We start from the raw sequence: 13,795 nt of genomic DNA, 5'->3' as shown, positions 1-13,795 counted from the left end.
AGCCTTTGAAATCCATTTGTCATGAGTACCCAATACTCAGTGGACTCAGCTGGCTCGTATATGCAAGCCATGCAGGTCATGGCAGAGGTGTCAGAGTCCTTGAGCTTTGAGAGAATGAAGAGAACATCACCTCACGAAAATGACGGAAAGGGAAAAACCAGCAGTAAGTCTGTGGATAACAAGATGGCTCTCACAGTTTTGGCCCAGGATAAGAACGACTGGGATGCTATCTTTGAAGAGTTTAAAAATTTAAGCTTTGAGAAACTCAACTCTGTCTTAAAATCCCACAAGAAAGGGAGCTCAAAGGCTACCTACAGGAAAATGCTACGTTTGATTCAGAACTGCTCCAGTCCTTTACCTCAGGATGTTTTATTGGAATCGATTCTGGAAATTTTACATGCTCAGGATAAAAGTCAACTAGAATCTGAGCTTCTCAACCTTTTGGGAGCAGGAAATATAGAGATCATATCGTTTGTGTTACAGTCCAAGAAACAGCTTGCATCTCAACCTATAGATCAAACATTACATCTGATTTTGAATCCAGACAGCTCTTCTAGGCTAATGACAAATAGAGAAATGAAAGAGCAGGTTGCAGAGAATGCATACCTAGCCAAGAATCAAAAACTGAATGCAGCAGAAAAAGTTGTCAAATATCCTCATGTTTTCAGGAAGTATGAGCAGGGAGGATCTTCCATACTCTCTGTCTCGGGTCAGAAGTATACTCTGCCAGTGGGGACAACCAGATCTTCTCTCCAAACACATGAAGAAATTAGAATTCCTGCAGCAGACCAAGCGGCTCACAGAAAATCGCTATATACAAAGCTACTGAAGGTGAACGATCTTGATCGCTATTGTAAGGCAGTCTTCAGTTACGAGACATTGAATCAGATTCAAACATTAGTGTATCCAGTGGCGTATGAAACCAATGAAAACATGTTGATTTGCGCTCCAACTGGTGCAGGTAAGACTGATGTTGCCCTCTTGACTATTATCAATACTATTAAGCAATTTTCCATTATTAATGAGTTAGGGGACATTGATATTCAATACGATGATTTTAAAGTGGTTTACGTGGCTCCATTGAAGGCATTGGCAGCTGAAATTGTCGATAAATTTCAGAAGAAGTTATCATGCTTCGATATCAAGGTTAGAGAGTTGACTGGTGATATGCAGCTAAAAAAGAGTGAGATTATGGAGACCCAAATTATTGTAACCACTCCGGAAAAGTGGGATGTCGTAACTAGAAAAGCGAATGGTGACAATAGTTTAGTCTCCAAGGTCAAACTCCTCATTGTAGATGAGGTACATCTCTTGCACGAAGACAGAGGTTCAGTCATCGAGACTCTGGTTGCAAGAACTCTAAGACAAGTCGAAAGTTCGCAGTCCATGATCCGTATCATAGGTTTATCTGCTACATTACCTAACTTTATGGATGTTGCAGACTTCTTGGGTGTTAACAGACAGGTTGGGATGTTTTACTTCGACCAGTCTTTCCGCCCAAAACCTTTGGAGCAGCAACTGTTGGGTTGTAGAGGTAAAGATGGTAGTAAGCAATGTAAAGAGAACATTGATAAAGTATCATATGAAAAATTGATTGAGATGATTCAAAATGGATACCAAGTCATGGTTTTTGTGCATTCAAGGAAGGACACAGTCAGGAGTTCCAGGACTTTTATAAGTATGGCGCAGTCAAACGGTGAATTAGACCTCTTTGCTCCCGATCCAACTATGCAGACCAAGTATGCAAAAGAACTTGCAAAAAATCGGGACAGGGATATCAAGGAGATTTTTCAATTCGGTTTTGGTGTTCATCATGCAGGTCTTGCACGTACTGACCGTAACTTAACTGAACGCATGTTCAAAGATGGTGCAATCAAAGTTTTGTGTTGTACGGCAACTTTGGCATGGGGTGTCAACTTGCCCGCTGATTGTGTTATAATCAAGGGCACTCAAGTTTACGACTCTAAAAAAGGTGGTTTCACGAATCTTGGAATATCCGATGTGATTCAAATTTTCGGGCGTGCTGGTAGACCTGGGTTCGGATCCGCCAACGGTACGGGTATTTTATGTACTTCAAGTGATTCTCTGGATGATTATGTCTCCTTACTGACTCAGCAACATCCTATTGAATCAAAGTTTGGTTCTAAACTGGTTGATAATTTAAATGCAGAAATCTCTTTAGGAAGTGTCACAAATGTGGAAGAAGCGGTGCAATGGCTGGGGTACACCTACATGTTTGTCAGGATGAGAAAGAACCCTTTTACTTATGGTATTGATTGGGAAGAAGTGGCCTCAGATCCACAATTATACGATAAAAGAAAGACCATGATCGTTAATGCAGCGAAAAGACTACACACTCTGCAAATGATTGTTTATGATGAAGTCCAACTAAATTTTATACCTAAAGATCTTGGGCGTGTTTCATCTGACTTTTACTTACTGAACGAATCTGTTGAGATTTTCAATCAGATGTGCGACCCAAGAGCTACCGAAGCTGATGTACTGTCCATGATCAGTTACAGTAGTGAATTTGATGGAATCAAATTTCGAGAAGAAGAGGCTACGGAACTCGCAAGACTCTCAGAGACAGCCGCCGAATGCCAAATCGGTGGGAATTTGGACACTCCTCAGGGGAAGACAAATCTGCTGCTGCAGGCCTACATTTCGCAGACTCGTATTATGGATTCAGCTTTAGCATCAGATTCGAACTATGTTGCTCAGAATTCGGCAAGAATATGTCGAGCCCTCTTCTTAATCGGCATGAATAGAAGATGGGGTAAATTTGCAAAGGTTATGTTGGATATTTGCAAATCCATTGAGAAAAGAATCTGGACATTTGACCATCCTCTTTGCCAATTCGATCTTCCTGACAACATACTACGCCAGATTAGAAGTAAAAATCCTTCTATGGAGCATTTATTGGATCTCGATCCCGAAGAGCTTGGAGAATTGGTTCACAACAGGAAGATGGGCAGTAAACTATTCAGCATTCTTAACAAATTTCCAAAGATTGACATCGACGCTGAGATATTTCCAATTACAGCGAATGTCATGCGAATCCACGTTACGCTAAGTCCCAATTTTGCTTGGGACTATAGAATTCATGGAGAGGCCCAGTTCTTCTGGGTCACAATTGAAGAATCTGATAAATCCCAAATATTGCATTTTGAAAAGTTTATACTGAACAAGAGGCAACTCGCGAATTCACATGAAATGGACTTCATGATACCTCTTTCAGACCCTCTGCCCCCCCAAGTAGTTGTGAAAGCGGTATCAGATAATTGGATTGGTTGCGAATCTGTCCATGTTATTTCATTCCAGCACTTGATCAGACCTCACAATGAAACTTTGCAAACGAAGTTGCAACGACTAAGGCCGCTTCCAATCCAGGCTCTCCAAAATCCTCTGGTGGAGTCCATCTATCCCTTCAAATATTTCAATCCCATGCAGACTATGACGTTCCATACCTTATACAATACCAACGAAAACGTATTTGTTGGTTCGCCCACAGGATCAGGTAAAACTGTTGTCGCAGAGCTGGCAATATGGCATGCATTCAGAGATTATCCTGGCAAAAAAATAGTTTATATCGCCCCCATGAAAGCCTTGGTGCGTGAAAGAGTTGACGACTGGAGAAAAAGGATAACCCCGGTTACCGGGGACCGGGTGGTTGAACTTACTGGTGATTCTATACCTGATCCCCGAGATATTCGGGATTCGACTATCGTAATCACGACTCCCGAGAAGTTTGACGGTATCTCTCGTAACTGGCAAACTCGTCAATTTGTTCAGGATATCTCGCTTGTTATTATGGATGAGATTCATCTCTTAGCTAGTGATCGTGGTCCTATTTTGGAGATGATTGTGAGTCGTATGAACTACATTGCATCCCGTACAAGGCAGCCAGTCAGGTTATTGGGTATGTCCACTGCAGTATCTAACGCATATGATATGGCCGGTTGGTTAGGCGTGAAATCGCGTGGTCTTTACAATTTTCCATCGAGTGTGCGTCCTGTTCCTTTGAAAATGTATATTGATGGCTTCCCAGACAACTTGGCTTTTTGTCCATTGATGAAAACTATGAATAAGCCAGCATTCATGGCCATCAAGCAACATTCTCCTCATAAGCCAGCACTAATCTTCGTTGCTTCCCGTCGTCAGACGAGATTGACTGCTTTGGACCTCATTCACCTCTGTGGTATGGAGGATAATCCAAGAAGATTCTTGAATATTGACGATGATGAAGAGCTGCGTTACTATCTATCTCAGATCACGGATGATACATTAAGGCTATCTTTACAATTCGGTATTGGTCTGCATCATGCAGGTTTGGTTGAAAAGGACAGAACAATTTCTCATCAGCTATTTCAGAAGAATAAAATTCAAATTCTTATCGCCACATCTACCCTTGCATGGGGTGTGAATTTACCGGCCCACCTGGTTATCATAAAAGGTACTCAGTTTTTTGATTCAAAGATCGAGGGTTACAGGGACATGGACTTGACGGATATACTGCAAATGATGGGTAGAGCGGGAAGACCTGCTTACGATACTACTGGTACAGCAATTGTTTACACCAGAGAAGCAAAGAAAATGTTCTATAAATATTTCCTCAACGTTGGTTTTCCTGTCGAATCGTCTTTGCATAAAGTGCTTGATGACCATGTTGGTGCTGAAATTGCGTCTGGCGCTATCTCCAACAAGCAGGAAGCGATGGACTTTTTGAACTGGACATTTTTCTTCCGAAGGGCCCATCATAATCCAACTTATTATGGAATTGAGGAAGATACAACAACAGCGGGGGTTAACAAAGCCTTGAGTGCGCTTATTGACACAACAATCAGTAATCTAGAAAAGTCTCAGTGTGTGGAAACATTCGGCACAGAAATTGAATGTACGCCATTTTTGAGTATAGCGTCATATTACTACCTCTCCCACAAGACCATTCGCACTTTGTTAAGTCAAATTCATGATAAAGCTTCATTCAAGGAGGTATTGAAATGGCTTTCGTTGGCGGAAGAATTCAACGAGTTGCCGGTTAGAGGCGGTGAAATGATCATGAATGTTGAGATGTCAGCTCAATCACGATACTCAGTCGAAAGCACCTTTAATGACCAAAATGAAATCAACATGTTCGATCCACATATCAAGGCATTCTTATTGCTCCAAGCTCACCTAAGTCGCGTCAATCTTCCTATTGCGGACTACATTCAGGATACTATCTCCGTTCTGGATCAGTCATTGCGTATCTTGCAGGCCTATGTTGATGTAGCAAGTGAACTGGGTTATCTGAGCACTGTGCTTACGATTATCAAATGCATGCAGAGCGTTAAGCAAGGATACTGGTATGAGGACGATCCAGTGGGTATCTTACCAGGCTGTTCTTTAACTAGAAGAGATGAGAATTTGTTTGACGAGAGAGGTTTCATCATCAAAGAGGTTGAAGCCAAACCATTGCTTTCTCTGCAAAAAATTGGAGAAATGGGATACAAGAAGTTGCAAAGTGTTATGAATACGTTGAATGTGCATGAAGATGAGAGGAAGCAGTTTTTGCATGTTTGTCAAAGACTACCAGTGTTAGCTGATATCCAGGTGGAGGAACAAGAAAATGCTGAGAAGTTAGTCATCTTTGCAAAACATGCTGGGTCTAAATGGAACAAACATTTTGAAGTTTATTGTGAGAAATTTCCGAAGATGCAAAAGGAACTCTGGTTCGTTATTGCATACCAAGGAAATGAGCTCATGATGATAAAGAGATGTCAGCCTAGAGAACATGGCAAAGAGGTTAAAATCATCTGTGATTTCATTGTACCAGAGGAACTTATGGGTAAGAAACTCACATTTTTGATTATCAATGACGCTCTGGATCTCAAGTACGAGCTAGAGTACCAATTGAAATAGACTGGAAAGCCAAACATCTATGGTATGTGCAGTTTATATAAAATTACAAATCTATTCAAAGAATTCATCCTCTTCCTCCTCTTCATGCTTTTCATCAGGAGATTGCTCTTTCTTCTCAACATTTGATTCTACAAGTGATACACCGGACCCTTCTTTGTCAAGTCTCTTACCGCTTAAAATGGCCTCTAAGGATACTGGCAAGGTTCCTTCTTCCAGCTGCTTAGCGATTAGATCCCTGAATGCTTTTTTCCGTAGTTCAGTCTTTTCTAGACCACTTTTATCTGATAGTTCTTCGCCTGTAGGATATAGAGCAATGTATTTTTCGGTCTTTGGGAAGTTTACGACATAACAAAGATCAATTTTGCTTTGCAAAAGAGCGTCTTTGGATTTCTCATTTTCCTTAAGCTCCTCAACTGCTTTTAAAGCTTTCTTATATTTCCTTAGAGCCTTCTTTCTCTCAAAAAAGCGGACCATATGATATTTCTTTGCATTGTCCTTTACCTTGCTCTTCAACTTGGCGTTTTCAAGCTCGAATTTTAGTGCTTCCAATGTTCTCTCCTTCTCAACAATAATCGTATCTGGCAAGGAATCTCTTTTCCTTGAAAGTAGCCTCTCCAAATCTCTTATTCTCTTCTTGATCTTGTTCGCTCCAGCGTCGATAAACTGTGCCATTTCTAGCGAGCTACCCTTGCTACGAAGTCTCTTATTTTGCTGCGCATTGTAGGCCATCCTGGGATCGTGGCAGTCCTTTAATAAAACTCAAGGTCAGTATATGAAATGCTTCAATTATAGTCAATTATAGTCAATATTTAATAAATTTTCTTAGATTTTTTTTTTCCACCTCATCGCTTAACAGAAATATAATAACAAACAAATCAATATAAACAATACTATCCGCCTATCTCACTGGACTTGTTGGTTCCAGTCCTTGACAGTAACCGTTTCTAAAACTATATATCATAAAATAAGAAAAATGGCCCTCACCAAATTTCCAAGGAATTCGCACGATCAAAAGAGAAGGCGACGATACCTGCGCACACCTCTATAAAAGTTGTCAATAAGCTTTTATCAGTTCTTGTTCTTCTTCCTTCCAAAGAAACCTCTCTTTTCTTTTCTTTTGCTGCTCCCCCGTATCGACTGGAGCCTGATACACAGTTTGTTCAGCATAACTTTGCTGTTGCGGAGCCATACCCTGAGGTGCACCATAAGGATTCGAGGCAAACAAGGGGAAATCAGGTCTCACTCGGAACCCGTATTGCGGTGTTTCCAATTGTTGGGCCCAACTTGGATCTCCTGAAACTGCATACTCAAAACTTCTGATCGTATCCAATGGTCTCTCATCTCTTGCTCTAGTTGGATTAGAGACGTCTGGCTGGTTAATAGGTTGTCCAAACACATCACGTAGAACTCCGGATCCATCCACTGAGAAATATGATTTCCTATTCATATTATCCTGGAAAGTCTCTGCTGCCTGTTCAAAAGGCTGGGCCTCCTGAACAGCTTCCAATATAGGATCTGCAATAGAACCAGTACGAATCTTCAAACGGTCGGCATCCTCTCTGGAAATCTGAACTTTTGCTTGTTGACCCCCATGACCACCACTGCCATCCGAGTTACCGGAACTACTTGACTTCTTCCTAAAGTGCATCATCTTTACTAACCTTGACAAGCGAACGACAAACCTTTAAAGCTTTCAGGAGCTTTTGTATATTGTTTAACTGTTTTGATGAAGTTGTTTGTATTCATTGAAAGAGAATTCAGAGAGGCGATCGTGGCGAAGCATCGCTATAAGAAGAACATAACGTGACTGGTTTCTCCAAAGTTGAAGAATTATCCAATTGAAGGCCTCTGGGCCGTGTATATATTGTTGTATAATATGTGTATGCGAGATGCCGTTCAGTGGGAACAATAGTGGAGGATGGAGGCCTTGATAGCGTTGCACGCGGTGGTCAACTCGGAGTCTTCGATGTTGGAATTGATGCAAACTTTTAGGCTGGGCACGACGGGTAAGGTCTCCTGTCTTAGTACGATCGTATTTCTTGTGATAAGGATACCGTGTTGGGACAGCAGGGTGTCGACGATCGATTGTAGGAACTGTTCTTCTTGTTCGTATGGTTCGACGAATTTGGTCGTCACACAACGTTTCTGAAGGTGTGAGACCGTTTCGAAAAGCTCTTGTGCCGTGTAGTTGAATTTGGAAGACCTTAGTTCTGGTGTGAGTTGTATGTGCAGCACTGGAGATCTTTCGTGGGATGTCACCGTGATGAAGTCGGACAACTGGGAGTCGCTATTAAAGAAATCATGCAACTGTTGTGAAAGCTGGTGCAGACGAGTCACTGCGGAGTTGTCTCTGTCCATGATTTTGAGTACTTGGGTTGCTGCAGTGGTAGTGTATGCTGGTAACGAAGCAGAGAAACAGTAGGCATTGGAACCAATCTGCTGATGGTGACTCATGACGTGGTCACCGAGAACAAACGCACCTGAGGAACCCAATGCTGTGGCCATCGAACCGATTGTGACATCAATGGAGCTGGCACGCTCCATGTTGAAGTGTTCGGCAAGACCACGACCGGAGGCTCCCAGAACCCCAAGTGAGAAAGTTTCATCAACAAATAGCCTAAACTTATACTTGTTCTTTAAATGCGTCAACACGGGCAAAGGTGGAATATCACCAGAGTTGTGAAATAGACCTTCTGTAACAATGAATTTTCTAGAGATCGCTGGTAACCTCTCTTTCTTCTCCATTTCGGTCAATTCTTGTAACAGTGCTTCTAGAGACTCCATGTTGTTGTGCTCAAAGTAGTAGACGGTGGATCTACTCAATTGCAAAGCGTTTTGCGACGAAATAGATACCTGATCGTCCGCAACAATCAGATCACCACGCTTGGTGAATGCAGGAAGAACGGATGAAGCCACACAAAAATCCTGACCATACAATACTGCATCCTCAGTGCCAAAGAATTCTGCCAGTGCGTACTGGAAATTGTAATGCACATCCTGGTTCCCATAGAAACCTGCGGGACCACAGGCACCCACACCATAATTCCTGATAGTTTTCTTGACGATTTCAACAACCTCGGGAGTGCCAGCCAATTGCAGAAAGTTGTTCGAAGCCAGATTCAACACATCAGTATATCTCTCAGAGCCTTCGTTACGGGTTACTGTCACACGGTTCTCATTCTCTCCCATTTCCAGCACAGGCATTTTCTCAAGCCTCCAACGTTGCAATTCCATAGCGGATTCATCCACTATTGATTCTGGTTGCCAATCTTCAATTAATAATTCCACTTCTTGTTCCGTCAAATTGGGTTTCGTACCCTGTAAACCAGTCTTTTGTTGCGGTTTTGACAAATAATAACCAATCCCATACAGAATCAGTATAATCTCCACTGCAGTACGGTAAGGATCATCCTGATGAGATTTCCTCACGTACGATATCACGTAAGGACCACCAGGGATTTTCATTAGTATGGCATACAAGTAATACCACACATAGGAATACGTCTTAACCACAAAACTAGGGATTGGAATCGACGAGGGCAAAACCTGTGGAATATGGGCCATCTTAAGCAAACAGACGCCTCGAAATGCCTGTCGAGATGCTACTTTTCACAAGTAGTGATGCTTTAATAGCGACTTTTTTCACTCTTCGCGTTGGTCAAACAAGGCGCAAAAAGAGGGTAAAATAAAAGCAGGCATTACAAGACGTTTAGATGGCTGAAGAAGGCTAGTTTGGAAACCAATTGGTGCATGTTGATGCGGTGGCTTGGTCTATGGCTCAAACATTTGAAAAATTTGTACTTATTTATGTGAAGTTTAAGCCGTGTAACTTTCTACGGTTGATGGCAGAACTATCAAAGGACCTATATTTGGACCATATGTTCCAGTTATCTTGCAATGAGTTTATTTAGCGAGTTAAGTTTTATCCAGCTAGCTTTTTTGTTGATTTCTACCTTACTTGCTCGATCTATGGAATTTTTTGAATGATCCAAAAATTAATTTGTACCCAATAGTTATCGAAGATATCTAACTTCTTTGCATAGGAAGCTTTAGAATCTGAGCGATCACCTTTACCAAGTTGGGATCTCAATAGTCAAGTTTCTTGAAATGCAAATTAGGCCATCAGCGATACAAATTCAACGTACCTATCAAGTGGTCGTCAAGGCTCGAAATAGTTATTTAGATCTATTTACTATTTGAGCATTGCGGCCTGACGAGTAAAAAATCTAGCAATTCAGTGTGTTTATTTCTCAGTTGAATGCTGAAACTACTCAGTACCCTGCATCTTTCACAATTTACGCTATAATTAGTAGTCTGGGGTAGAGATCGTGATTATGTATTGAGCTTGAGTGAGTAGGTAGTGTATTTCCGTGCCAACATATTCGGCAATGACCGTCTAATTTTAGCGTTCTATTATTGCAACCCTAATGATCTATTCTTGTTCAAGATCGTCAATTAACGCGGACTACCTTAGTCAATGCCAAGACTTGTTTCTAGCGCATCTAATGCAATGTCTCGTACAGAGAACATACGATCAAAAAATAGATTGATAGCTTGGCATTTGCTTCTCGAGAATTCAAACCTGGGGTTATTCTGATGTTGGACGCCACTGAGCCTTACTACGCGATACCAGGGAGCCCCCAAATTGAATAATCACTGCCAATTCTATGGTTATTTAATGGGTCTACTTAATTATAGATGAAATTCGTGGAGTGAAAAGAGGATCTAAGATTAAAACATGTCAGCATTTGCTCAAACTGACTTCAATTCTGATCGATATGAAAGATGTAGACCAACTTATCCCAATGAATTCTTTCAAATCCTGGACAATTACCATCAGGACAAACAGCGTTTGCTTGTAGATGTCGGTTGTGGTCCTGGTACTGCTACTATCCAAATGGCTGGCGAATGGAAAGCTTTTGACAGGATTATTGGAACAGATCTTTCTCCAGCAATGATACAAACGGCTAATCAACTGTCTAACACAGTACATGACAATCGTTTATCCTTCTATGTGTCCTCGAGTGACGACTTTGCATTTCTAGGACCGAATTACAAGAATCAACAGACTGTGGATATGATTACAGCTGCAGAATGTGCCCATTATTTCGATGAAAAGCGATTTCAAGGCGCTGTGGCCTCTAATTTACGTTCTAGAGGAACAATTGCAATATTTGGTTACGGAGATGCCATATTCTTAGATTATCCAAAGACTGACGCTATCATTAATGATGTATCGTATGGTAAAGAGAAGTTGGGGTCCTTGTGGGACGAACCTGGTCGGACTATTGCTCGTGAAATGCTAGCCAAATGGAGTTTTGATCCCAAATTCTTTACCGATATCGAAGACTTTTCCTTACAAGCTACTACACTACGATCTACAGCAGCCTCTGAGCTCCCACAAAAGCCGCTGCTAATCATTAGAGAGATGACAGTGGCAGAATACGCCTCTAACATAAGAACGTGGAGTGCCTATCACACATGGCAGAAGAAGTTTGGCGGCTCGAAGCCAGAATTGGGTAATGAATTTATCAAGAATGTTAATAAGGTTTATCCCGAACTCACGGCCTCTACAAAAGTTCGAGTAGCTTACAGCACATACTACAAGTTTGCTAGACGGATATAATGACTCCTACTATATTCGACCATGTTGTGACAGCCGCTCACTTTTTTAACAGATTCCAAATACAATGTCATCCTTGCTTATTGTTTGCATTATGATATGGTGAATAAGTGCAGTCATAAATTATCTGCTAAACAATACTATAACTCGAGCAAATTCTATGTATTTTGAAGCAATTCAACTCACCTTGCAACAGTCATGTCATAATGCTGTCATGTAGGTACCGACGTTTAAACTTGAAAATCACATTTCGCTTTAACGTCTAACTTCTTCCTCTGCATGGGTTGCTAAGTATCATTGTTTATTGATTCACTTGTGCTGACCGGGGCAAGAGTATTATAATGATATTACAATAAATGCTAAAATGTCAAATGTAATGTGGTTCTTTTTAAACGCAAGTTAACAGTTAACTTCAGGCTACTATGTTATTTTTCGTTTTAGTGTCATACTAATTGGCATTGAATTATTCAATCATATCATAAGCTCAATTCGACAATTTATACCCAATGGTTGCTAGAGTAGTTTGACTTAAGGTATAATTTTTCAAATCTTCCCTATTAAACAGTAAATACTAACATTGTCTACCTTATGGATATGAGACTAGCAAGTTCGTCAGAATAACTCTGAATTAGACATCTGAATTATGGTTCGTTGGTGATTAGCGACCGGCTCAAAGTCATCTGCATAAGTACTGGTCGATGATTCAAGCGTAATAGTACCAAAATTGTTGAAGGTCAAAAAAGATGCCTTGATTTTCCAGCCGGCAACAAATAGTCCAAGAGGACTACAGTGGTAGTTGTCTTGGGGCGTATAAATCTAGTCTTGCCGGTATCGCTCAATAACAATTAAGCGCACATGGAACATTAATGTTCCTCGAGCTTAGTTTGTTGTGTCATTCGCTAACTCGTATGGGTTGGTAGTCCTGTTAGTCATATTTCAATACTTCATGTCCGATCGCCGGTACCGGCCTCATCGCATAAGCTTCGAAATAAGCTTTGCAATATGAAAACCCCTGTTTACCATTAATGAGCTACAAACTATATAACATCTAAAGAAATCAGGCCTGAATATGCTGTTAATTCACTACGAAACTGACCACCATTAATAAATGTCTGCTTTTGCTGAGAGCGATTTTAATGCTGATCGATATGATCGTTCTAGACCATCATACCCTAGTGATTTCTATCGAATTCTAGATCAGTATCATAAAGGCCAACGTCATTTGCTCGTTGATGTCGGATGTGGACCCGGAACTGCCACATTGCAGATGGCCAAAGAGTTGAGAGAGTTTGACAAGATCATAGGAACTGATATATCTGATGCTATGGTAAAAAAGGCCCAGCAGTCGCAGTCAACTGTCAAACATGAAAGGTTATCTTTTGCACTGGTGCCAAGTGACGACTTTTCATTTTTGGGCCCAGTGGAAAATGACAGGCAGGTTGTTGATATGATCACAGCTGTAGAATGCGTGCATTGGTTCGATTACCAAAAATTTCAGGCCTCAATTGCAGCTAATTTGCGTTCCAATGGCACTATTGCGATCTGGGGATATGCGGATGCTGTATTTATCGATTATCCCGACTTGGATGACATTTTGGATGATGTAGCTTATGGCAGCGACCAATTGGGACCTTACTGGGAGCAACCAGGACGTAAAATTCTGCGTACCATGCTAGCGAACTGGAGTTTTAATCTGGATAAATTTACTGATATCCGTGAAGTTAATTTGAAGGCCACATCTTTGCGTACCACTTCAGTCTCCGAAATCCAACCACAGCCTCTTGTAATTGTCAAAGAAATGACGGTGGCCGACTACGCCGCCTATGTTAAGACTTGGAGTGCCTATCATGCATGGTACAAAAAGTTTGGCGATTCGAAGCCAGACGTTACAGAAGAGTTTGTGAAGCGAGTGAACAGCACGTATCCGGAGCTTACCGCAAATTCAACGGTCAAAGTTGCCTGGAATACCTTCTACAAATTTGCCAGGCGTATCTAGTCGGTAATACTGTTTTTAGTACAGTCCATTCAACCACGATTTGTCTGTACTACCTGTTTTATATGATCGATATTTAGCTAATAAAATTGTTAATTGCAAAAATGCAATGAGTTTACAGGACTGCCAATGTTCATAGTTAGTAATTCTGACTATTTGTTATTTCTTAATTTATTATGATAATGTATAGTTGTCTTTACCAAGAGATTGGTACAACGTCAAAACAAGAGAAAAAGAGTTTAAACGTCAAAGAAATGGAATACAAACATTCTTAGGCG

General features: G+C 41.1%; 6 protein-coding genes across 6 annotated transcripts; 3 read left to right on the top strand and 3 right to left on the bottom strand.

Moving 5' to 3' along the window:
* Positions 1–21: 21 nt before the first annotated feature.
* Positions 22–5,901, top strand: SLH1 (RNA helicase; the record flags this gene model as incomplete). The annotated part of the gene is made up of 1 exon (XM_003682586.1): positions 22–5,901. One exon carries the CDS (start codon positions 22–24, stop codon positions 5,899–5,901), a length of 5,880 nt encoding a protein of 1,959 aa, XP_003682634.1.
* A 51-nt stretch (positions 5,902–5,952) lies between these two features.
* On the bottom strand, positions 5,953–6,630 carry EFG1 (Efg1p; the record flags this gene model as incomplete). Its single annotated transcript, XM_003682585.1, has 1 exon — positions 5,953–6,630. One exon carries the CDS (start codon positions 6,628–6,630, stop codon positions 5,953–5,955), a length of 678 nt encoding a protein of 225 aa, XP_003682633.1.
* Positions 6,631–6,955: 325 nt separating this feature from the next.
* Positions 6,956–7,552, bottom strand: TDEL0G00540 (DUF2406 domain-containing protein; the record flags this gene model as incomplete). Its single annotated transcript, XM_003682584.1, has 1 exon — positions 6,956–7,552. The coding sequence occupies one exon, from the start codon at positions 7,550–7,552 to the stop codon at positions 6,956–6,958; it is 597 nt and encodes a 198-aa protein (XP_003682632.1).
* Positions 7,553–7,797: 245 nt separating this feature from the next.
* LCB1 (serine C-palmitoyltransferase LCB1) lies at positions 7,798–9,465 on the bottom strand (the record flags this gene model as incomplete). The annotated part of the gene is made up of 1 exon (XM_003682583.1): positions 7,798–9,465. One exon carries the CDS (start codon positions 9,463–9,465, stop codon positions 7,798–7,800), a length of 1,668 nt encoding a protein of 555 aa, XP_003682631.1.
* Positions 9,466–10,639: 1,174 nt separating this feature from the next.
* On the top strand, positions 10,640–11,527 carry TDEL0G00520 (class I SAM-dependent methyltransferase; the record flags this gene model as incomplete). Its single annotated transcript, XM_003682582.1, has 1 exon — positions 10,640–11,527. The coding sequence occupies one exon, from the start codon at positions 10,640–10,642 to the stop codon at positions 11,525–11,527; it is 888 nt and encodes a 295-aa protein (XP_003682630.1).
* Positions 11,528–12,632: 1,105 nt separating this feature from the next.
* Positions 12,633–13,520, top strand: TDEL0G00510 (class I SAM-dependent methyltransferase; the record flags this gene model as incomplete). The annotated part of the gene is made up of 1 exon (XM_003682581.1): positions 12,633–13,520. One exon carries the CDS (start codon positions 12,633–12,635, stop codon positions 13,518–13,520), a length of 888 nt encoding a protein of 295 aa, XP_003682629.1.
* Between the last annotated feature and the right edge of the window lie 275 nt (positions 13,521–13,795).

Source organism: Torulaspora delbrueckii, chromosome 7, assembly GCF_000243375.1.
Source record: "Torulaspora delbrueckii CBS 1146 chromosome 7, complete genome".
NCBI lineage: Eukaryota > Fungi > Ascomycota > Saccharomycetes > Saccharomycetales > Saccharomycetaceae > Torulaspora > Torulaspora delbrueckii.
Note: the sequence above shows the minus strand (reverse complement) of the source record. Positions and strands in the feature narration are given on the sequence as shown.